Raw genomic sequence first — 23,826 nt, forward strand, 5'->3', positions numbered from 1 at the left:
TCCCAGATATCCAGAATCAAAACCTGGCGATTTGGCTCCTGTGGCGGACAGGCGACGTGAGTTAAGGTAAGAAAAAAAATCCACAAAGTATCTCACGCTTCATTTAATCTGAAGAATATTACAGACTCGTCTTCAGATATAAATTATTTATAACGTTACAGAACAAGCAGCGAGCCGAACAATTAAAAAACTAAGTCTACACGATGTTAACTTCTGGCAACAGTCCTCCTAATCTGTTTTTTTAAAAAAAGCCATCCCTGCGCCCGTTTCAGTAGACGTGCACCATGCCGTAGAGGAACGTCCAGAACAGGACGTAGGTGAAGAGGCCTCCAATGAGGCCGCCTGTAAAGAGAGGTCTTCGTGACTTAAAGTATTTGTTCCACCTCCTTCCCGCTTTGAGAATTAAGAGCAGGGAGAGCAGGATGGAGGCGAGCAGGTAGAAGATGAAGCCGTAAAGGCCGGTGAGACCGAGGATGCCGGCCGTGGCCCCCGACAGCGCTGACACTGAAGTCCGGCAGTAATCCAGAACCGCGGCGTTGCCCCGCACGGCTGCCTCGCTGATGAACGGCGGCCCTTCCCGCTTGGCCACCACAGCGGCCATCGCACCCGCCGGGGCTCGGCCTCTGCTTTCTCGCGAAGCTGCGGAGGAAACCAAGTTACGAGCGGCGCCCGGAGTCCGGCGAGGTGCGTTTACGCCGCCCCTCCCCCTGGGGCTCGCACCCCTCTTGGGTCGCGAGCCGGCCGGTGGGGCGGCGACACCTCTGCACTCCCGCCCAGGCTCGCCCGGTTACCTGGAACACGGCGACGGAGTCACTCGGCACTCCCTCAGACCGTGAGGGGACAGAACTCCCACGGCGCCATCTTGCGCTGCAGGCTGCTGGGAGGCCCCGGCTGCGCAGGCGCACAGCTCTCGTTCCTGGCCTCTGGAGCACGCGCCAACCCCTCCTCGCTTCGCTACGTACGAACTGGGACTTCTAGAGCCCGACTGCGCTTCAGCTGGTGATTGGCCGGAGTTTGTTGACTATTCATGAGCAGGCGGGCCTAGCCGGGCTGCCTTTGTTAACCAGGGAGGGCGCGGCCACGGGGATTTTGTGCGGACTTCACTGAGCGGCGTTTGGTTACCAGGTTGGAGTCAAGATGTCCTACATTCCAGGCCAGCCGGTCACTGCCGTGGTGGTGAGTGCGCTCGCGCGGGCTTTTCCTCGTCTTGGCATGCCCCCACTTTGCAGATAGGTAAACTGATACCCCAAACAGGTTGACAAAGCGTCAGACCTGACAGTTTGCTCCTGCAGACCGGCTGCCAGGGCTCCTGTCCCGGCTTTGTCGCAGAGGGACTGTGGTCTTTCCCACCCGTGCAACGGAGATGGCTGGGACCCAAGAGCCTCCTGAAGACCCTGGATCGAGGCCAGACCCCGCGCACTGCCGCCGCGGCACTGGACTCCTTTCAGCCGGCAGGGGCGGCGGGCACTTAAGAGAGAGGCCCCGGGCCATGGAGTCTGGGAATGCGTCCCTTTCCCAGGCCTGTGTCCACAGCTGGGCAGCTGTGGGGGGCGGACGTCGGCCCCGACCCCGACCCCGACGTCCATGAGTCGCAGCCTCAGGAATGAGGAAGTGCTTCCTTTGCTCCTGCGGTGCCGCCGCCCAGAGGAAGACTTAGGAGGTGGAGGTTGCTGGAGTCTGTTAGCAGTCCCTTACTCCTCCCATACAGCCTCGTTTCCTCGGACCTACCGCCTCCCGGTCCACACTGAGGCTTATACTACTGGCTCCAACCTGCTCCGAACTTTTCCTGAATTCCCAGCTGTTAGGGCAAGGACCAGGTTCCCCGCCTGGCACTTGTTTTGTCTTGGGTGCCAGGTGCTGTTAGAACAGGCATAGGGAGGGAGGCTGGGACATCGGACCTAAATGCCAGTGCCACAGCTGGATGGGGCCCGGAGGGCAGCTCCCTGGTGGAGGTGGGGAAACTGAGTGCCAGAGAGAGGTCTGGTCATGTTTCAGAACTCACACTGCTGGGCAGGCAATGGGTCAGGTGCAAGTCCCCATCCTGGGGGCCAAGGGATTGGCTGCAGTATCTCAGATGGGTGTGTGTGTGTCAGAGGGGGGAGCTCCTGCTATCAGGCAGTGGCATGGTGTGAAGCCACTGATAAAGGTGGCATGTGAGGGAGAGCTTGGAGCCCCAGCTCTGGCCTGGGCTCGGGGAAACATTGCCAGATCTCCTGACAGCTGTCCTGAGCTTCACCCTGGCCGCACCAGCCAGGTTTTCCTGATCCCTAGCTACCCCTAGAGGTAGCTAGGTTTGCCTCTTAGGAGCCAGAGGAGGTCACTAACCTGCTTGACCTCACCTAGCAAGTCAGTGACAGTACCTTGTCTTCCTAGCCCAAGGGCCTATACTCCCTTCTGACCTTGAGGGTGAATCAAAAGTGTGCAAGAGTATGTGGGGGTGGAGCAGGCTTGTAAGAGCTCACACTTTTGGGCATGTGGGCCTAGGTCCAGTGGGTCTCGCTTCCTGCTCCCCCGTCATGTCATGGCTTGTCCCAGGCTTTCCTCAAAGCTTCAGGACCATGACCTGCCAATTTTAATTGTAGGAACATATCTGAATGTGGTGAGTGGGGTCTGGCCTTTCTCTCTGGTCTTGGCTTAGAGATGGGGTGGGGAGCCTTCCTCCCTTGTCCCCACCTTGCATGTAGTTAACATTCTGAGAATGTTAAAACCATTTGGGCCTCTCCTCTGAACCCTGGCTCCATTAGTCTGCCTTTCGGACACCTGTCTGGATGGCTCCCGGCGCTCCAGCTCTACATGCTGCTTCTCCTCCAGGGTCCCCATGTGAGACGGTTGTTTGGCCAGGCCAGGTGGCTGGGTGCTCCCCTTCACTCCTCTCCACCATGAGCGTTCCCTGTCTCGACTTCACTTCCTAAGCAGTTGTGTTCCCTGGTCTCCACATCCTGCCTCTGAGACGTGCATCCCTCCACTGAGTGAGGGGTCATTCTAGCATCAAACCCGACCATGACCAAACTTACTCAAGTCCTAGGAGCTCCAGTGGGTCCAAAGTCAAGGTCAAGTGTCCAAACTCCTGTTAACCCCTCAAGGCCTGGTGCAAATGATCCCTCCTTTGCAAAGCCCCTTGGGTCCAGATCAAGTCACCTTTTGCTTTTTTCCTTCTTCCTGTTAAAACTATCGGCTTTTGGGGTGGGCTAATCTTGTCCGGCTCCTAGCTGGTGACTGGAGGATGCCCACTGAAGGCTTTGAGGGGAGCCTGGCACAGCGGGGGACCACCGTACGGCAGGAGAGCCCTAGGGCCCTCCCCGAACTCCAGCGCTGTGTTAAGAGCGGAGCCTGGGCCTTTCAGCGAACCCCTCCCTCGGGGCGAGCCTCCAGGGCCTGCTCCCGCGGCTTCCTGAGCTGGCCTCATTCTCACCTCCCAGTCCAGACCTGCACTGCACACTCTGGTCTCATGGACGTGTGTCCACAGCACCTTCAAGCCTCTGTTCCCATTTCCTTGGGCAGGACAGCCCTTCCTCCCCTCTTCCTCCTTCCTCGTCCTGCCCTCCACAGGGCTGGCTCAGCAGTCTGAGCTGCCTCAGCAAGGTGCCTGCATTTTTTTCAGGGCCTGACCCCTCCTGCCCTGTAGTTCCTTCCCTGGACACAGCCCCCCGATCGGTAGCAGCTACGGCACCTTGGCTCTTGGGCCAGGAGGGCTTTAGAGCACAGGATGACTAAGGCAGGTGCCTGAGACCGAAAGGAAGGTGGGGAGGTTGGGACCGAGGTTTTTGTGGGTCTGTTGATGTGTCTGAGTTGAGTCTCAACCCCCGGCTAGCCTCCCAGGCAGGGGACCAGCTGGATTCCTGCACAGGCCCTGGGCCCCACCTTGGCATTGCTCTGAGCTGGGGACACAGACCAGATTCATTCTCTACACCCCCACCCACCCCCAACTCATTTTTCTTCATTTTGTTGCCAGCAAAGAGTTGAAATTCACAAGCTGCGTCAAGGTGAGAACTTAATCCTGGGCTTCAGCATTGGAGGTGGAATTGACCAGGATCCCTCCCAGAATCCTTTCTCTGAAGATAAGACGGACAAGGTGAGGGGGACCAAGGTCCTGGGACCTCTCTGTGGGGCGCACAGGCGAGAGTTGGTGGGTCTTGGCTTCCTGGGTCTTCATGGAGGGAGCAGACCTCATTTTTCTTAAAGAGTCCTTGATAAGAAGGTCTAAGGAATGATCTGATGGGAATAAGTAGGGGCGTGGAGTGGGGAGTGGACTTCCCAGGAGGAACATGAAGAGCCTAGCACCAGGGGCTGGAGCACTGGGGCAGCCCTGCTTTCCCCTTGGCTGTTGGTGCCGAGGCTGACGGATGGCTGGGAGTGTGCCGTAAGTGGCTTGGCTTGATGGATAAGGGGCTGGTCCGTGACCCCAAGGCTTGACCTGGGCTGTCTCTTTCCAGGGCATTTATGTGACACGAGTATCCGAGGGAGGCCCTGCTGAAATTGCTGGGCTGCAGATTGGAGACAAGATCATGCAGGTAATAGATGTTCCAAAGAAGGAAAACAAGGCTTGGGCCAGAAGGTCTGAAACACTTGTGTGTGTGTCTGGGGGTGGGGAGGGGGCTGCCCCTGCCTCCCGGGGCACCTAGGAGACTCACCAGAGCTGTTTGGGAGTCCATGCTGGTGCTGCCCCAGAGGAAGCTGGCTCTCTCCTCTGTGTGCCTTGACTGTGCTGCTTGGCATCCCCCAGCCTGGGGACATCAGCTTGGAAGCCTGCTTGGGTGACCCAGGCTCCCCAAAGCCTCTCCTGCTTCTAGATCCCAGAGGGCAGGGAACTGAGCTGGGCTACGTTTTCTCCTTGGGCCAGGTGAATGGCTGGGACATGACCATGGTCACACACGACCAGGCCCGGAAGCGACTCACCAAGCGCTCAGAGGAGGTGGTGCGCCTGCTGGTGACACGGCAGTCACTGCAGAAGGCGGTGCAGCAGTCCATGCTGTCCTAGCAGTCCACTGCGGTCCCCGACTCATGCCTGCCTGCTTCTTTGTACAGTGACAACACTTCCACACTATGTCTTCCTTGTCCTGGCTTCTGATGAGTGCTGGGTCCCAGCTCAGAAAAGTAAGAGCTAGTCCCAGAGGCGTGTCCCTGGGGCTTGACTCAGCTTTCCTTCCCTTCTGCCCTGGACACTGAGGATGGGAACCAGGGGCCTGTAGTCTGTCTGTAGTGACCATAGGCTCGGCCCCCAGACCCTGCTGCCTGGCTTCAGCAGTGCCAAGGTGAGCAGGGGACCCCACTTCCCAAGAGCTGCATGAAGCTGGAAAATGCCAGGTGGGGCTGGCTTCGCCCACGTGGTCTGCAGTGCCTGTGCCCCAGGGTTTCCCCGGGGCCCCGTGGGTGACTTGACACACTACCAGTGCCTCTGTGGAGCTTCACCTGGATGGAAGCCAGGCAGGCTCCCAGCTGACGGGATTGTACCTCCGTTCCTCCAAGGGGCCCTGGCCTCCCCGGCATTCATCTGCTCACAGGATTTAGATGAGGTTTACGGCTGACATCCGAGGGCAGCTCCTCAGGATTGCTATTTTCCTCTATGCCTGGGGGTTTAACTTTTCTATTTTTTTAATCACAGCTTTGATACAAACCATTTTTATCTTACTAGTTGGAGATGCCAACTCCACTTCTGAATTTAGCTTACTAATTCACATCTGCGAACTCTCGGCGAGTGTACAGGCCTTACTTTGGTGACTGTGTAAATGGGGCGGTAGGAAGCTGCCCCGCACCCAACACTCTGTGCCCAATAAACAGTGCTGGAATTCATGTGGGGCCTTGCTGAGGCACAGAGTAGGGATACTGGGGGTGGACTGCAGCGAGAGCTTGGGTTGTTAGGCTGGCTGACTTGGTCCCCAACTACTCTGAGATGAAGCCCAGCTACTTCCAGGTGCTTGGCCAGGGCCACACCTGTGGGCAAGTCTGGGACACTTCACCAGAAGTGTGGGCAGGGAGCCCCCGGTCTCCCTTGTGTAGCCTCAGGTCTACCTGGGGTGTGCCTCGTGGACACCAGGGGGTTCATGGGAGAAACCCCAACCTGCTAACACCCTCAAGGGTACTCAGTTTATCACAGCCAGGAAATGGATCTGATGAGATGGGATGAGCTGAAGAGCAACAGGGCCTCTGCCTGACTCAGCACTGGCTGCACTACCAGCTCTTGGAATTGCTGCAACTCAGGGACCCACCAGGCACTGTCAAATCAGATTTTTTGAATTTTCAAATCAGAATTTTGAAACTTCCCAGTTTTGAGGGTGGCACCCAATAACACACTGGGTGGCCCAAATAAAACAGGTCCCTGGGCTTGGTCAGGGTGTAATCTCTGCTTTAGGGAAATGAGGCTCCATTTGTTAAAACTGGACAGAAGAGTCTGGAAAATAAGCCCCCAACCCCAACCTCCCAGTGGTGCCCTTAAAGACCTCATCCAACCCATGCTCATAACCACAGCTTGAGTGGCTGGCACGCCCCTGGAAATGCAGAGTCATGGTACCTGCAGGACTTACCTGGCCCTGGGCCGGCAGGCGTCTTGCACTACCCAAGAGGGCTCCCCTGACGAGGTGCCAGCCAGCATGCAGCCTCCTCAGGACCAGGGAGCTTCACAACCCCATGCGTTTCTGGACACGAAGTGAGTCAGGCCATCTCCCTAGCCCCAGGGACTTGGTTCTGAAGAGGCAACACAGCTGCCTCCTGCACCTGGCAAATGCTCAGGATGTGCAGAAAGGAAACAGACGAGGTTTTAATGAAGGACAGAGGATAGAGGCCCCTCACACTGACCTGGTGGAAAGGTGTGAGAGTGGATGGACAAACTCCAGGCATGTCCTTAAGACCCTCCCCTCCTGCCTTGGGAAGATGACTGCTTGCGGTGGGAGGCAAGGGGGTTTGGGGTCAGGGTTGGGCCCATGAGGATTGTGTGAGGTGGTCTCAAGTCCTTTTCAGAGGCTCAGGGAGACCCCAGGTAGGGGTTTGGGCCAAGTGAGGGAAGGGGGCCTCCCCTTCCGTCCAGGGCAACTCCTGTCCTTTGGGCAGGTCTAATGGGCCTCTAAGGCACAGGCTGGTGGGTGCGTGTATGAGTACAGTGCTTCAGCCAGTGGGCGAGGAACAGCTGCAGGGGCTCCCATGGGGCCCCCAACTCTGGGAAAGTGGAGGTAGGCAGAAGGTGAAGAAATTAAGGTACTTCTAAAACATTCCTCCAAAAAACCCAAAGGGGACAGCGTGATAAAGGTACAAGGGGTATTAGCCACGAGCCCAGATCAGAACTAATCTGTTGGGCGCCTCAAGGCTCGGAAATAGTTTTTTTTTTTTTTTTTTTTTTTACCAGAACTTGGTTGGGGCCAACTATGATTACAGTTGTGAAGGATGAGTGTCAGGAAGGGAAGTGCTCAGAGAATGTGGCCTTCAGAGAAGGGACCCCAAGGCTGAACCCCAAGGTCATAGCCCCTCTGACACCGACACCAGCACCTCTGAGTCCCTTGGCACCACACCTGGCTGCTTGGTCTCTGGGAACACATCAGTGGCAGGAAAGCGCCCTTGGCTCTCACAGCTACAAGGTCAGTCCTTCAAGCTGCTCCCAGACACACTGGCTGCTTGGGGCAAGGCCTTTGGCTCCAAGCTCAGCGCCCAGTCCTGCCTGGAAAGGCTGTCAGAACCTGTGTGGGATGCCTGAAGCCTTAAAGAAAATAGAGATGGTAGCATCAAGATGCAAGAGGACCAGTAAGGCCTGGGAGGGGCTGAGCCCTCTGGGGAGGTTGGGAGGGCCGCCAGCAGGATCAAGTGTCTGTCTCAGAGGGAGGTTCCTCCCCGCCAGAGTCCTGGATGAAGGCAGGCTGGTTTATATTTAAGGCACTTGGTCCCGAGGAGGAGAGCGCTTTCCCACTGTCAGCATACCAAGCCGGCCCTGCACTCCAGGCTGCTGCTCGGCCTTCCTGGTGGGCACAGGGCCCGGGCTATTTACACTGGGTCCCCGGGTGCTAGTTCAGCTGCTCATACCCTGGTTTCTTTCTGTATAAGCAGAAGTGCTGGATGAAGAAGACAATATCGAAGAAGATGGAGAAGATGCCGAGTCCAAACTTGGTTGGGTCTCCAAATATCAGTGTCCACTGGTCTGTTAACAGCCAGAGGGGACAGAATCTGGTTTTACGTTGGTAGCTCTTAAAGCAGCTGGACCATGTGGGGCTGCAGGGGGTGGGGGTCCTCATCTGCCCACTAAACTACAAACCCTCCAGCTGCAAAGGCCCCTAGGAGTGTCACCTTGGGGGCCAGGATGGGCTTGGACTCCCAGGCTGCAGGGCGGGGGCCGGGGGTGGGGAGGTGTTCCAGGAAGCCTGCCCCCCACGGTCCCCCAGGCCTCCAGTCCACGGATGGGCAGGCAGCCTGCTGGCTGACTCACCATTGTTGTAGGACAGGAGGAACATCTGGAGGAGGCTGAAGCTGCCCCCAGTGAAGTCCAGAAGCACATTGCCAATGCTCCAGCCCTCAGTGCTTTTGTAGTAAAAGTTCATATAGGCCTAGGCCAGAGAGACAGACCATCAGACAGAGGGCGGTGAGGGGGCTGAGTGGCTGCCTCATGCACCTTGTGACAGCCACTCCAAACAAGAGCGGTTCTGATTCCTCCCACTCCTGTGCTTGGGCCTCGGCTCCAAGGAACATGGTGACCTTTGGGCTCTGACAAGCTTGGACTGGCTGAGGGAACAGTATAGGCGGTCGGGGGTCTCATCTGTAAGCACAGCCAGCAGAGCCCTCCACTTCTCCACTCTGCAGAGAGGGAGTGGGAGATGCCCCTCCATCTTCTGCATTCCTCCTTTGCTGGGCCAAAGCCCTATCCTGGTGTTTCAGGAACTCTTGATTTTTCTTCTACTTGCAAAGAAGATTTTCCCCAAACTCAGCCTGAACTTCACGCTGTGCTTATAAACATGACTGGGAGTCTGGAGTCTGACTGCCTGGTTGGGAATCCCAGCCCCACGACTGGAGCTCGGTTACCTTGGGAGAGTTACTGAGTCCTAGCCTCAGTGTCCCCCATCTGTAGAGTGGACTTCACTCCCCTCTCAGCCTGGCCTCCATCTTGGCCCCACACCCTCTTGTGCCAGCACTCTGCGGGCTTCTCTGACTGCGGCCTCCCTTCCTCCTGCTCAGGAGGAGCTGCAGTGGTCTTCCAAACAGCCACAAGTCTCCCTTGCGCTCCCCACCCTCTTCCATGCTTGCCACCACCTCTCCAGGCTCAGACTATTCCAAACATGTCCGGCTGGGCCTGCTGCCTCTGAGGTTTCCCAGGCCCAGGCCTTCTCATGCTCAGGGACTGAGGCTGCACGTCCCTCGAGACCTTCCCCAAAGCCAAAGCCTTCTGAGCCCCTGGGAGCTGACAAGCCTGGGCCGGCTGAGGGCTGGCCTACCTTCCTGGCTTCTGCATGGTGTCCCTGATGCCTCCTGTGTGGCTGCCCCTGGCCTGGAACGCTCCCCCTCCAGCCCTGTCCACACTTAACTCTGGCTCATCTTTAAGGGGCTGGCTCTATTTCTGTGCCCGCCAGGAGACCAGCCCTGACTCTGCCAAAATGCTCTCTCCTTGAGCCTACAGAACGCAAGCTTCCCTTTGCTGGAGGAGCTGAAAAGGGGGCTTTTCCACTGGGAGTGGGGTGAGCTCAACGAGGCCCTAGATTCATGAGGAGTCTGCAGTTGGCACTCTGGCTATGGGGGAAGGTGTGTATGACTCTTAAGTCCTGGGAACTGAACAGGACCATCTGAGCCCTCGAGGAGGGTGCTGAGCACCCACAAGGAGGACCCTGGATGGAACTTGTGAGGAAAGCATCTGGGTGGGAGGGGGAGGTCACAGTGGTGGGCTGCCTTCCTCCTGCCTCCTCCTTCCTGAGTACCCCCTGCTGCATGTTGGGGGCATCACTGTGGTAATGGAGGGCCCGGGTTGGGGCAGGCTAATGGCATCAGGAAAGACAGAGGGAGATGGGAGCGACCTGCACAGCCTGACTCAGAGCTGAGTGTGCGCTGAGGTCTCCACCCACTTCCTTGGGTGGGTCTCACTTCAGGGGGGGCAGGCGGCGGGAACAGCCGGCCTTCTGGGCTCGTGGCCTCCACGGGAGCTTTCCATCCATGTCTCCCCACCCCAGCCAGAAGTTGCCCCACGGGAGCAGGGCCCAGGGGCTCTATGTCATTCCTCTCACACTAATGCCACGTGAAAAGTAAGGAGGGCCCTGGAGGTACCTGTGGAAAATACTTGACCAGAGTCACTGCAAGCTTGATGTAGGAGAAGCAGAAGAGGAACTGCAGCCACGTGGTTACCCCAACTGCGGCCACAATCATGGTGGCAAACACGAAGAGCCAGGAGAGCGCCAGGAAGCCGAGGGCTGGCTGGGACACATGCTGGCTGCCGCGCTGAGGAATGGATGGAGAGGGCAGGGAGGGGTGGAGGTGAGGGCACCGAGACCAGCGCCAACCATATGCTCCGCACTGTCAGGGCTTCTAGTTCGGCCCTTCCTAGACTTCCAGAGCCCGCCTGTTCTTGTTCCCACACTGCAGAACCGGCTGCCCCTCAGAGCCCACCACGAGGAAGGGTGCTGGGGATGTGACCCCCAGTTTGCTGGAGTCCAGCCTCATGCCATGACCCAGGTGGAGCCTGAACATCTCTGGAATCTGTCCCCAGCCCCTACCTTTCCCTCCTTCACCCAGGCTTCACAGCAAAGGGTAAGAAAACCTAGAAGGTTCATGAGGGTGGGGGCCAAGCAGCTCCCACTGACCCTGCATGTGGGAAGGAATCCCTGAGGGGAGCGGTGCATCCACAAGGAAGGGAGAGAAAATGTGCATGCCCGCGATGCCCTGAAACATGGCCTCGGGGCCCTTCCCTGCTGACCACTCAGAGGCCTCAGCAGCACAGCAAGAGCAGCTCCTCAGCCTGCCCTGCACACCCCCAGGACCCCTCCTGAGCCCGCTCGCGTCACCGGACTCTGCACCCCGACCACACCCATCTGATGCTCATGGTGCCTCTCACTTACTGCCCCCTGGCCTTTACCGCTCTGCTCTCCAACTGCGGGTTCCCCACGCTGGTCCCCTCCCATCACCACGGGAACTTCGCTCATCCTATGGACAACTTGGTGCCACTTCCTTGATGCCCTCTGTCCTCCTCGTCCCAGGAGGAGGCAGGAGCCACTGTGCTCTCCCTGCCCACTCAGCTCTCAGCCTGCTGGGGCACCACTGCCTCTCCATGTCCCTCACCCCTGGGGTTCCTGGGGCCTGGGCTCATGGGGTGCTCTCTGTGCCAGGCATGGGGCCTGGCCTGTTGTCTCAGTCCTAGTAAGTAGACGCCGAGTTTCTGCATTTCCTGTGATGGGTCAGGGGTGGTGGCTGGCAGCCTGGGCAGCCTGCAGTGGGGTGGGTGCCAGTTTTAGCTCTTACCTCGTACAGAAAGCACTGCACCATGACAACCAGGGTGAGGGTGACGGCGTGCAGGCTAAAGAAGACGTCGTTACTGTCCACGGGGTTCACGCCATTGGGGTACTGGAGGAGAAACTGCTCCTGTTTGGGGTGTGGAGAAGCTGGGGGTGAGGCCACCTAGCAGCTTGGGCTGGGCTGCGGGGGGCGGGCAGTGCTGTACCTTGATGTAGGGCACCCAGAGGAGGCCAATGTTGAATACGCTGTAGGCCACGAAGCCCGTTAGGTTCAGGGCCACGAAGTCGAAGCTCAGACCAATGACACTGGGGTGGGATGACAGACAAAGCAGGGCAGGGGTTGAGACCAGGGACCCCTGGGGAGATGGGAAGGGACTGAGCTCCCAGCACATGGGAAAGAGGGCCCGTTTTCCCCAAGAACAACACTGTCCTCAGGTCCCTCTCTGTACCACAGTTGATGCCATTGAATCTGACCCTCTTGGGAACCAGTTGCTCCCAAGAGGCCTCCTGCCCTAAGTCCTGGCCCAGGAGGAAGTCTGAAGTCCTCCTGCAGAGAGGAAGCATGTCCCTCCCTGGCTCCCAGCTTACTGGCCCGAGAGGCCCATGCTTCTAGGGGGACTGCAGGGAGCTTGTGTCCTTACTGCACGAAGACACAACCACAGGTCCACTTTGTCTTTAAAACCAGGGTGGGACGGCCTAATCTCCAAGGCTGATGGATCCAGCTCTGCGTTGGAGCATGGCCTGACACCAGTTCCTCCGGGCCGGACGCACCAAGAGCAGAGCGATCTGGGGGATGTCGCCTGACCCAGCCCATTCGCCACTTCACTGGGGAGCCCCATTCTGTTGCGTTAGCGGGAAGGGACTGAACTGGGTAGAGACCAAATGCCCAGCATTGCAAGTCCCAACACAGGCTCATGGAGCTGTCACAACAGACACCTTTCTAGAAAGGGCAGAACAAGAGGAGAGCACATGGGGGAAACCTGAACCCACGCTGCCTGCGACTTCTCGGGAATGCTCCTGTCTTACCCAAGGAAACCTGCACATACAGCTGAGCAGCTTACCTTTTCCTCCTCCAGTTTGTGATCACCTGAGGGTAGAAGGAGATGGACCAGGCTACAAAGTAAATCCAGCCTATCACCTGGTTTATGATGCTAATGACGTTGCTGTGGATCACCAAGAAGCGAATCCTTGGGCTAGAATGAATTTGGGGGCTGGATGAGCTGAGGCTGGGTGTGGAGGAAACCCTCACCTGCCCAGCACTACCTGCCTCCCTTATCATTTAGGGCCCACACGGGCTGAGGCCAACCTACCCGGTCTGGTTGGAATTATTTCCATGCAGGTAAACGGTAAGTTGTCCAACATCTTGAGATGTCACTTGAAAAGAGGAATCTGTCACTCCAGGAAGTATCACAACCTGTTAGGAAAACTGAATTTGATCCAATGCCATGTAGATATTGGGACTTCCCTACACATCCAGCTCCAGGCTACTCACTAGGGAATGGTGTGACAGACCACACTTGGTCCCTGACTTCCAGGAGCTTACCAACAAAAGAGAAATATTGGACCTGCCAGCCAAATGGAACCCCCACACCTAGGTGTTAGACTTTCTGAGCAGAACACAGCCCCACCCTCAGGCGCCCCCACCCCTGGCCCCAGCCGAATGCTGAGGGAAGGTGGGATGGGTCTTCCGCTCACTAGCCATTTGAGCTTAGACAAGTTATTTGAGCTCTGATCTCAGTCTGCTCATCTGTACAAGGGAATAACAAGAATTTACCTTACAGAGTAGCTATGAAGGACATTATGTCCATAAATACTACAATGACAGCTATGACCTCTGCTTCCATGTGCAGACCGGCTGCCAAGTGACAAAAGAGAAGAGATGCTCACACCAGACACTGGGCAGGAAGAACACTGTCACCCTCATTTCTGCCCAATATTTACCAAAAGCTCTGCTCCAGGGAACAGTACTTAGAGGCTTGCATGCAATATCTGATCTCCCAGTCATTCCTCTTGATATTCTCAACCCCTGAGTAAGGCAGGGAGCAGGAAGAGACCTTTACTGAACCAGACTGTCTCCCCTGGATGATGCTTTGGGCCCGGTCCTCTAGCCTGGTGGGTACCGTGAGGATGCAGCTTGTTAGATTTCAGTGGCTTTTTTATGAGGACCCTTTTTGCTTTTAGCACCAGAAACCAGGGGGCCTTGGCAAAACAAATGAAATGGTGTAAGTGCCTGTTGCAAAGCCTGGAATTCGGTTCATGGCCCACGTCTTGCAAGCTATATCATGACATGTGCTACTCTTGGCTCATTTTTTCTTATATTAAATAGGTTTTCTTGACAATGTTGTTTGCATATTTCTAAGTGGCCACTAAGTCCCTTCTGGAACCAGGTAGGAAGAAAACTGGTCAATCGGAAATCAACTGATACAAGGCAGAATGAAATCATAACTATCACTATCTTTGCTTAAAATAATGAACTTTATTTTTTAGAGCAGTTTTGGGCCCATAGCAAAACTGATTTCTATCTTTCACTGAGTGCTTTATTTCTAGCCAGGTACAATGCTAGACATTTTCTAGTTGCTGCTGCTTTTAGTCCTCAACAACCCTGTCAAGCAGACATTCCCCTTATGTCTGCAGGTGAGGAAACCACGATGTATAGGGATCAAAGACATTGTCCAGGGCTCATAGGCCAGGCTCCTAGACAGCCTGACCCCAGATTCTCACCCATGATTTCCAAAGGCATAGGCAGTAGACAGGAATGGGAGAGCTGGCTGGGGAGGGGTTGGTGGGGCATGAGCTGGAAAAGTGGGTTGGTACCCACATAGGTCATTCTACAAATGGATTTGACTCCCATCATTCAATTAAAAAAAAACTGAACTAGAACATGTGTGCAGAAAAGTGCACACATCACAGCTTGATGAAATGTCCACAAACTGAATGTGTGCAGCACCTAGCCCAGGAAATGGAACACGTCCAGCAACCCAGAAGCCCTATTCTGCTCCCTTCTAGTCACCCCGAGGATCTCCAAGGAAAACCCCTATTCTGATCAACACCATAGATTCACCTTGTCTGTCTGCTTCATGCACAGGAAACCCACAGTCTAGGCTCTGCCTGCTGCGGATCATATCTGACTCATGTCTTTTTAAAAGATGATACTTTCACTTAGGTGTTTGGTCCTAAACAAATGATCAGTGGCTGTTGCTCAGAGTAAATCTGATCTGTGGATTGAGAAAAACTCAGAGAGCTGAGTTAGGCTTCTCCCACCCTGCAGCAAGCTTTGTTCACTGGGGCAGGAGGGGGAAGTTGTGAGAAATGGCCCTGTCTAGTGAGGTGTGGTGGTCACCACGGGATGAGACGAGGCATCCTTCTTGCACAACTCCTTTTGGGTACCCGCTCTTGATCTGAACGTGTTTCAGTACTGTTTGCTTGCTCCGAGGTGGCTCAGAGCTGATTTGTAGCCCATCCTACAACTACATAGGGCCTCATAACATGCCTTCGTGGTTATCAATTTCATCTCTGCATTCATTGTTTTTTTTTTAAACCTTTGTTGCCTCCCCTATTGATATATTTCTTTAATCTGGTTGATGGGCAATTGGCTCAAATCTTTGGCGGGACAGAAGCAGGATATATGTTAACAAACAAATGCATAGTGGCTATGAATAGTTATTGCTATTATACCACACAGCCTCTGGTTTTAGAAATAACACTGAACCAATGGACTACCAGACAGTGCTTCCCAACCTTCATGTGAACCCAAATGGCCAGGGGTATTGCTCAGTTGCAGATTTTGAATTGGGAAGTCTGGGATGGGGCCTGGGAGTTTTCATTTCTAAAAAGGTTTTCAAGGACAGGCAATGCTGCTGGTCCCTGAATGCCCTTTGAGAAGCAAAGTCTTAGAAGACCATCTTAGGAATTTCTGCTACATTCTCAGAACCATTTTTGCCTCAGATTTTTTTTTACCATCACCTCCCTAATTCTACTTACATGGCATAAAATGCCCATCCTCAAAGCCAAAATCAGAGATTTCTAGAATGACGGAACAGGGTGGTATAAAAGCAAGGTGGCCTATTTCCACAAGCACTTAATTAAAATGTGCTTTGTTATTCAGCAGTTCTCTAACATCAGTTAAGATTCATTACTTACTTCATCAGGGAGCTCAACGATAGTAACATTTTTTGAACGAAATGTGATTTGAAAAGTGATCACCAAGGTTGAATTTAAAGGATGCCTGCAGAGGGACAAGAGTCTGATTACTGCTGAGAAGTTAAGACACCACGAGATCTCAACCAACCTTCTGGATTTCACATTGGGCCTGTCATTTCTCAAGCAATTAGAGTTAGGAAGTGCTACATGCTTGACCCTATGGGGTAGAGAGATGAGGTCCCTGCTTTTTATAGTTTTCTATCTTTATTAGAAGACAAGACATCCCACCGGGGCTGCATGAGAACATGAGATAGTGGGAACCTGGCTGTGAGCGCTGTGTGAGATGAGACATCCAGAGGCTGATAGGATCATGGTATTTGCTTTGGTGGGAAGGACTTCTGTGGGCCCGGGTCTGAGCAGGGAGTAGTATGTCCCCAGGAAGCTGGGAGATGTGTCTGGCTTGGGGCAGTGCATGGTGGCCTCAAGTCTGGACTTAATTTGGGAGGCAGTGGAAAGTCATTCAAGGAATGTGGAAAAGGGGGTGTTGTGAGGGGATGATGTGTCCGATTTACAAGGTGTCTGAGTGCAGAGGTGGTAGGAGCCGGGAAGGGCATGTACATCTGTCAGGGAGCCTTGGTACCAAAGCTTTGGTCTGAGATCAGACTTCTCAGGAGGGGTAAGGAAAATGGAGAAGGGTGAAGAGAAATGGGCACAATCCGGACCTTCACTTTGGGGCATCCCCATGGCTGGGAAGCAAGAGGAGGGCACAGCAGCCCAGGACATGGATGAGGGGGCAGGCTCTCTGGTACAGTCCGGACTAGGCCTACACCTTCATGCCCGAACCAGCAGAGGTCAGCAAGTAAGGCTCAGACAAGGCTAAGCGTGAGTCGTGTGAATGGGAGCCACCCGATGCAGTTATTTCTGCTTTTGGTAGTGATCTCAGAAGTGGTGGGGAGTGGCTCAGCCCCTTGTCCCTAACCGTAAGGGCTCTTCTCAAATATTTAGAGCCTTGGAAAGGACCACTTTGAACTGTGGCAATAGTTGCTGGTCATGCAAGGACTTTCCTCAGTGGGAAGAGGCTCGTGTCTCTGGGGAGAAGCCCTTTTCCTCCTCCATTGGAAAGGAGGATTCAGTGATTGTGGGGAGAGCGATTCTGGGACCTCGGTCTGCAGCCCAGGGCTAGTGCCTCTCTTTCTCTGGGTTTTCTTAAGTGAAGAGGCAGGAGCACCACACTTGAAATGTGTCAGGGGTCAGCCCTGACCCAGCCAAAGAGGGACTGAGCTGGGTGAGAGTTTGGCCTGGGAACTTACCGGAGGGTGACGTGCACGTTGGCTGAGCTTCCATTTTCCAGCTTCACAGTAGGAGGAACCGTGAAGTTGACTGTCGACTCTGGAAGGGCCCAAATCAATGACATGACTCACTAGGTCAGAGAACTCAGACCCATGCGGAAAAATAGGGACGAAGGCCCCTGACATCTGAACTCCTGAACTCCAACTCATGACAGGCCCTGTCTCCCAGGTGAAGACATGGCGGTTCTGAGAGGCTAAGGGAAGGGACTGGACATCTGAGCCCTTGTAATGCTCTTTCCCCTCCTGCTGCCAGAGCGGCAGAGGGAGACGCAGGCCTGAGGAGACCCTGGGCAGGAAATGCTGCAGCTCTTTCCTTCCCTGCTGGCAGGCTCAGGTTCTCAGTTGGGCAAGTCTGTGGCCAAGTTACCCAGAATTAGTTTTAGAACCACAGAGCTCAAAACTTTCCACAAAAAAATTCAAGCCATGATCTGAGATTGGAAAATGTGGATCTGAACCACATTTTCAGAAGGAAAGCACAGGGGTCTCCTCTGTTCGTGGGTCATACGTGGTCCTGCAGTCCAGCCCCTTCCTGTACTCTCAGAGGCATGTGGGGCCCTGCTAACCTGCTTCCAAAGAACCCCTTTCTGAACTCACAGCTCAACCCATTCACAGCTCAATCCCTCACTTCCTGAGGCTGACTATGGCAGGGTCTGGGGGAGAATGGTGAACACCAAGTATCATTTCACTATCAGGGATTTCTTCCTGGTATTAGATGGTAAGTCAGGATAAGGTAAATAGGCCTCGGGGGTGAGGGAGGAAGTAAGTTTGGGGGGCCAGATGCCCCACAGCAACTTGCCTACAGAGCATGAGTGTGTCAGCCTCTCTCTGAGCCCTTCCCGTGTTCTTTGGGCAGCCCACACTCCCACCCCCACCCTGACTCCCAGGGGAGCCCTAGAAACCCAACCACCTCACCTCCCTTACTCAGAGCCTTCTGGGTTATGCACAGCCTAAGGTGTGATCATGAACCTAGACTGGGACCAGAAGGGGTCCCTCAAGGGGAAAGAAGGAGCTCAGCATGATGGTCCTTGTCGGGGCAGTGGCTGTAGGCAGGGCCCAGGCCTCCCTAGCGCCACAACCCGCAAACGCAGAAGATGAAGACTTGAGATCTAAAATTTTGGATACTCAGGGTTTAAGGGAGCTTAGAAGTTTCCGAATTCAACCTCCACTGCCTGATGCCCCATCTCAGTGCTCCAAGCTGGTAGTTTCTCTCCCTTTGCCCAGACACCTCCAGGGACAGTAACCTCCTCTCCTCCTAGGGAATCGGCCACTTGGCATTTGCACTCCTGGGCCTGGCTCTGCTACCTGGGGCCTATCAGACCACATCTGAGCCGCGTCTCCATGCTAGCCCCATGTGCATGAATCAGATGCAGCCTCTGTCCCCTGGGCCTACAGGTCTTCAAACTGAGACTCCTGCAGTCTGAGGTCTTCAGTCCCCTGCTCTCTGCCTGGCTGGGTCCCTCTAAGTGGCAAGTCCCCATGCTGGCTCTTGGCAGAGGCCACCTGCTCTGACGGTAGGAAGGCCCCTCCCTCATGTAGCCTCAGGGCTGGGAGGCAGCTGTGGCCACTCTACGCAGTCTTTCCACATTCCCCACTCTGCGGGCAGCCTGAGGCTTTGTTCTGGGCCCGTGCTGCTGGGGGCAGGAGCACTTGAGGTTCCCCTATGACTCTCTGCCTAGAGCTGAGAAACTCAAAGCGATGGGGGAAGCCACCCACAGCCTGGGTCCCTACGGTTCTGCGGGACTGTGGTCAGGGTAAGGGGGAGATCCATACGGACTGTGCTCGTCCACGGTCCTTGCATTTTACAAGAGGAGGCGGACCTCCCAGATCATGGAATGTTCACTCCCCTCCTCACTCAGAGCCACCAGAGACGGCCTGCTCGGCAGCTGAAACTGGCCTCTGAAGTCACACAGTTCCATTGCGGCGCTGTCACCTCCCAGCTGTGTGACCATGGGCAAGGTGCTGAACCTCAGCGAGCCTCCATGCCTCACCTGTCAAATGAGGAGAACAGCACTACCTATTCTAATAAGGCCCTGTGGAGAGAAGGTGTGGTGACTTCTATGACACTTTCCACATGGCCTCAGGGCTAAGTAATTGCTGGTGACTATTATCATCATCATGTAAACACTGCAGGGTAATTTTTAGCCCAAGATGGGAGGTAGCTAAGGACAGGCATCATATCCTGGGGAAGCACATTTTCAAGTTTACCCTGAGGCAGGAGTCTCTGGACACATCAGAATCACCAAATGAGTCCAGTGAAACCACCCCAAATTTCCCCTAAAGAGAGTTTGTTCTTTTTAACTAATGCTTATTGGTACCTCTCACTGCGTTCCCCACTCCAAGCAGCCACTCTACTACAACATTAAATCCCACTCTCTAATTATCACAACAGCGAGAGGTGGGCATTATCCTTCCCATCCCAGATGTGAGGAAACCAACAACCCCAAGACAGAATGTGTCCTGCTCACACAGCTCAGAAATGGAAGAGGTGGGATTCAAACCTGGGGCTGTCTAGGCCAAAGCCTGGCTTCTTGCCACTAGGTTACACTGCCTCAAGATTCCACCCAAAGATTGATCAGAGACGAAAAACTATGGAGGCCAATCATTTCATTTACTTAATGTTCACTCCCCAAAACAAAGAGAAGATAGGCCGGGCAGAATGAGGGTCAGAAACCCATTCTTGATTTTATGGTGGTTCCACTATTCTTTTATAGCAACATTCAGGGAAGGAGGCAAAGGGATAAAATGGATCACAGATGCTACACAGGTCCCATCTTTGCTCCTTTCTAGCTCTGTGGCTTTGGGGAAGACTACCCTCTCTGGGCCTAAGTTCCCCCTCCATAGAATTGAGGTGGAGTGGCTGGACTGGCTCTCCTTTCCTAGGACCAGGCCTTAGCATTACTAATGGAGCTTTACTTAAAGCCTGCCAGTGTGTGTGTGTGGACACATACACTTGGGCCTTCATCTTAGACACTACGATCCGGCAGGTCTGGAGTGGATCTCTGGCATCTGTATTGAGAAACACTGGGCTTCATGGTTTGACTTTTTCTTTCTTGGAAATGGCTTATTCACAAGGCGTGACTGCAAAGTGACATGACTGATTGTTTAACAAGCCTGGAAAAGCTGATCAGATGACCGTTGTTTTCGCAGAGATTCAAGAGGCTGGAGTACTTAATGGCGTGGCCAGTGTACATGGTTCTTGGGAAACTTCTGCAGGATCTGTGTTGTTTGTACGAGGCTCATTTGAAATCTTTAGTCAGGGATTTTAAGATGCATTTGGTTTTTGACGACAGCCAAGCTGATGATCAAAATAATGGGCCTGGTGTCCTGAGAGTACTAAATACACCCATTATGGAGGGAAAGTCAGCAATGTTTTTGGCAGTGGGAGAATTGATAGAATGATGTGTGCCTTGAAGGGCCCTGCTCTGAAGGTCAAGCCTCACAAGGATGGGTAGACCCTGATGTGTTTTTGACAACAAGACTCTCTTTTGTGAGGTCCCCAGCTCTGCTGGGGCTGCTTCGGTCTGTCCCTCAGTTCTTTGCCAGGGAAAGGGTTTTCTCTTTTAAGGGGATGCTGGGCAGACTCCTCCTGTGTCTGTGCCTGGCAGAACCAGGCACAATGAGATGGCCACCTCACCTGCCTCTGCAGCATCTCCGAGGACTCCTCACTCCCTCTGTGAGGTCCACAGGACAGGGACACAAGCCCTTTCTTTATAGATATTATCTATGATTGCTGGAGCTCCACAGTTTGACTTTGGTGATGCAGAGAAGGTAATAGGGACCCCAAGGCAGAAGACCAATTATTTGTGGAACCATCTCCCTACTTGTAAAACTCCTGGACCCCAGACCTGGGTCTGCTCGACCACCCCAGTGGCCACTTGGCCAAGGGCAGGTGGGCACATGCAGTCTGGACAATACTAAATCCTTAGCCACAAACAGGTCAGGCTACTTAGTCTATAGCATCATTTCCCTCTTCACAAAGTTGAGGACCCATTTCTAAACTTACCACATTTCTCTATAAACTTCAGAGGAAAGAGGATAAAAATGAGCCAACTCCTTATCATGTTCCTTGATTTCAAAGAACTAGAAAGAAAAACAAACAGCAAGAATAGTTCAGGTTAAAACTAGATCAGCTCAGCAATAAGCAATATGGCACCTGGAGCCCTGGTGTGGACAGTTCATAAGGGATTTTCACTTCAAACCTGTGACCTTGTGGGCTTTGCACCACCAGTTCGGAGAAGGGTCTCCCATGGAGGACTTATCTTTCTTTGCTAAGTGGGGAAATGGGCTCAGATAGGCTAATTGGGTTGTGTAAGGTCCCACTCTGAGGAAGTAGGCAAACACTGAATTTTTCTCTCTTCAACTACTTCTAGTCAACAGAAAGAGCAGTTATTAGTTGAGAGTTTTTTCCCCCCAGAAGTTATTAAAACTACAATTAGATACTTGACTTTGTGAACCTATACACCTTAAGGAAATTAATTTCCTTCCCTGTCCTGGGGTAAGAACATAGGGAATAATGCCACCAATTGACCCTTGATTAAGACTTTTCCATTTGACCAAAGTGGCACCTCTCCAGGACTAGCAGGGATCCCTCACCATGGGGACCCAGTGAGGGACAAGCCCCAGAGCAGCCCTGGAGAAGGTTAAGTGAGGGTGATGGGCTGCTGCCCACCCTACACCCAGCATGTGAAGCACATGATGGGGCAGGTCACTATGGACATCTGTAACTTGGTCTCTACATGCCACCTCAGATCACAGTGCCCAGGCCCTCCCACTCTAACAGTCTCTGGGGGTTTTGCAAACTGTTGAGACCTAGCAGAGATCTGTCCCACTCTAGCTTTAGTTTCCCCAGAAGGCCTCAGGGATACTCCCCTCCCTCAAAGAAGTCTCTATGACTGCTCCAGCCTGTCTTACCTCCACCTGCATGCTACCTCCCACCACCTCCTCCAGGGGCCTCTCTGCTGGCTGCAGCTCCCCCTGACCCATTAGGTCTTTCCCACCAGCTGGCACCGATCTCCCACTCTCTGGCCTCCTCTGGGGGCCTTGCCCTTGGTGCTGTATCCCTGTGCTCCCTACCCTCCACTTTCTGTACCCTGCCCTGTGGGGAATTGCTCTTCTGTATATGTGGAATGACCACAGGCCACCCATTCACTCTTGCTGCTCTCTGTGCCTCACACCTGCCTGTGTCAAGTTCAGGATTCATTTTGTTCCAAGGGTAGAGTCTGGTTTTCCTCTCAGATGAAGATATCAGGCCTAACTGGCTCCTCTCTCATTCCACAGGACTGGAATGTGAACTGAGGAATTCAAACATTTGGTCAGCAAAAGTCCCCCAGCCTGAAGGCTGAGACATCTTGGAGGATAGGAACCAGGACAGATAGAAAGACACTGAGAAATTAGTCAGTTAAAATGTTAGAAAAGGATCAGATTGATCATTGTACACTAAAACTAGTGTCTTGTGAAAGCTACAAGATAGAAGTAGAGAATCTTATGACAATGGGCTGTCTGGCATGACCTTCTTCCTGTGTAAGTTTCTTCCAGGCCTCACTCAGACGTCAGCTTCTTCAAAAGGCCTCCCACTCCTACTCCTGACCCGGCAGCCCCAACCAACCTGTGGTCAGGGGTCTCCTATGGCAGCTCCTGTCAGGTTTCTGAGTTAATCCTGTCCACTATTCTACAGCCTAGAACTCCCTGGGCCTCCTTCTCTTGGTGATGTAATACAGAAAGTGGCAAGGAATGTGCCCTGGAGACAGCCTGCACAGGTTTGAACCTGGGCTCTCATTTATTAGCTGTGTGACTTTGGGGTGTTACTTAATCTCCTCCAGCTTGTTTCCTAATGTGAAAACAGGGACTGTGAGATGACATCATATGAATTAAATGAGATGAAATGTAAAAGCATGGTATGTGGCCCTCTGAAGAGCCACAGTATATAAACAGCTTATCAGTGGTATGAAAATTTCACAGTGACGGGGAGGGTTCTGAGGAAAAAAGGTCGAGAAACACTTTTGTAAAGTGATTACTTCTGTTGCCTAGGGCCCCTGGCAAACTCTCACAAAGCATAGATTATTTCCTTTAATATTATTGCAAAGGCAGGACCCAGCTGTCCTCCCTATTTCCAGCCTGTAAGTCCCAGAGGGTAGGGTGGGTCTCATTCCTACCCAGTCCCCCAGAGTCCAGCCCAGCGCTCAGCACGCCAACTGGAATTCCTGGAGAGGTCCTCTCACGTTTCCCCTCTCCAAAGCATCTGCAAACTCGGAGACCCAGACTCGGGTTGGCACTTGAGCAGAAGGTGGGGAAGGGGCTTGGACCTGCACTGAGGTAGAGACACCCACACCACCTCGGCAGCCGGTGTTCCCTGCCTCCGCTTACAACCACGCAGGCTCTTCCACGTGGGGGAAGTCTCCGGTGTCGCGGGCCAGGACTGGTGGTCCCTACGACAGTGAAACCCTGGCGAGCCTGTGGGGGCTGGATGCGCGGCAGGCTGCCCAACCGATTTGCTGTCCAGTCTCTCGGCCTCGCAGGGTCCGCCTGGGAAATGGAGAGGCTGGCGGGGCCGCGCTGTCTCTTACCTGAGATCCTCTGCGCTTACGAGACTGACCACACGAGACGCAAAAGCCGCTTCGGACTGGACTCGCTTCCCTCGGCCGGCTTTACTTTGTGTGGGACGGGACAGAAGTCACCTGACCCAAGCCACCTGATTCGTGGAGTACAGAGCGCTCAGCGCGATGCACTATGGGAGTTGTAGTTCACATGCCTCTCATCCTGATAATTGGGCAGGATTGGGGCGGGGAGGAGGGACGCAGGCGCCTTGGCAGGGATGGGAGATCAGGTGTGAGGACGGATTAAACCACTTTTAGGGACAGTTTCTCCGAGTCTCCAGCGCCTGTCTGCGAACCGCTACATTGGTAAGCGGGTTTGGGGCAGCGCTCCACTGTCCC

The 23,826-nt window shown here is 54.1% G+C and overlaps 3 protein-coding genes across 8 annotated transcripts; 1 reads left to right on the forward strand and 2 right to left on the reverse strand.

Annotated features, from left to right (window-relative positions):
- Window positions 1-87: 87 nt before the first annotated feature.
- Window positions 88-933, reverse strand: EMC6 (ER membrane protein complex subunit 6). The gene is made up of 2 exons (XM_036887460.2): window positions 792-933; window positions 88-639 (listed from the first exon to the last, which is right to left on the reverse strand). Exon 2 carries the CDS (start codon window positions 599-601, stop codon window positions 269-271), a length of 333 nt encoding a protein of 110 aa, XP_036743355.1. The 5' UTR covers window positions 602-639; window positions 792-933; the 3' UTR covers window positions 88-268.
- A 65-nt stretch (window positions 934-998) lies between these two features.
- On the forward strand, window positions 999-5,790 carry TAX1BP3 (Tax1 binding protein 3). The gene is made up of 4 exons (XM_036887446.2): window positions 999-1,176; window positions 3,953-4,072; window positions 4,434-4,511; window positions 4,841-5,790. Exons 1-4 carry the CDS (start codon window positions 1,138-1,140, stop codon window positions 4,976-4,978), a joined length of 375 nt encoding a protein of 124 aa, XP_036743341.1. The 5' UTR covers window positions 999-1,137; the 3' UTR covers window positions 4,979-5,790.
- Window positions 5,791-6,730: 940 nt separating this feature from the next.
- CTNS (cystinosin, lysosomal cystine transporter) lies at window positions 6,731-23,790 on the reverse strand. 6 transcript variants are annotated; one of them, XM_036887399.2, is made up of 13 exons: window positions 23,458-23,790; window positions 22,069-22,185; window positions 20,898-20,974; window positions 16,856-16,934; window positions 15,546-15,630; window positions 12,716-12,819; window positions 12,467-12,598; window positions 11,612-11,711; window positions 11,413-11,532; window positions 10,225-10,395; window positions 8,405-8,522; window positions 8,005-8,119; window positions 6,731-7,684 (listed from the first exon to the last, which is right to left on the reverse strand). In XM_036887399.2, the coding sequence occupies exons 2-13, from the start codon at window positions 22,092-22,094 to the stop codon at window positions 7,567-7,569; spliced, it is 1,245 nt and encodes a 414-aa protein (XP_036743294.2). In that variant the 5' UTR covers window positions 22,095-22,185; window positions 23,458-23,790; the 3' UTR covers window positions 6,731-7,566. The 6 variants fall into 6 exon arrangements, with proteins under 6 accessions (XP_036743294.2, XP_057357018.1, XP_036743302.2 ...); XM_057501035.1 differs by lacking the exon at window positions 23,458-23,790 and adding an exon at window positions 23,258-23,451; XM_036887407.2 differs by lacking the exon at window positions 23,458-23,790 and adding an exon at window positions 23,047-23,451.
- Window positions 23,791-23,826: the final 36 nt, after the last annotated feature.

The sequence above is a fragment of the Manis pentadactyla genome, chromosome 4 (assembly GCF_030020395.1).
Source record: "Manis pentadactyla isolate mManPen7 chromosome 4, mManPen7.hap1, whole genome shotgun sequence".
NCBI lineage: Eukaryota > Metazoa > Chordata > Mammalia > Pholidota > Manidae > Manis > Manis pentadactyla.

What these genes read in the sequence shown, in the direction of transcription:
- EMC6 (XM_036887460.2), bottom strand. Translation starts at nt 601, where the DNA reads ATGGCCGCTGTGGTGGCCAAGCGGGAAGGGCCGCCGTTCATCAGCGAG.
- CTNS (XM_036887399.2), bottom strand. Translation starts at nt 22,094, where the DNA reads ATGAATCCTGAACTTGACACAGGCAG. An exon ending in AACGTGCACGTCACCCTCCG is followed by an intron (nt 15,631 to 16,855) that starts GTAAGTTCCCAG and finishes GTCCCTCTGCAG; the next exon opens with GCATCCTTTAAATTCAACCT. An exon ending in TCGTTGAGCTCCCTGATGAA is followed by an intron (nt 12,820 to 15,545) that starts GTAAGTAATGAA and finishes TTTTCCTAACAG; the next exon opens with GTTGTGATACTTCCTGGAGT.
- TAX1BP3 (XM_036887446.2), top strand. Translation starts at nt 1,138, where the DNA reads ATGTCCTACATTCCAGGCCAGCCGGTCACTGCCGTGGTG. An exon ending in AGCCGGTCACTGCCGTGGTG is followed by an intron (nt 1,177 to 3,952) that starts GTGAGTGCGCTC and finishes TTTTGTTGCCAG; the next exon opens with CAAAGAGTTGAAATTCACAA. An exon ending in CTGAAGATAAGACGGACAAG is followed by an intron (nt 4,073 to 4,433) that starts GTGAGGGGGACC and finishes GTCTCTTTCCAG; the next exon opens with GGCATTTATGTGACACGAGT.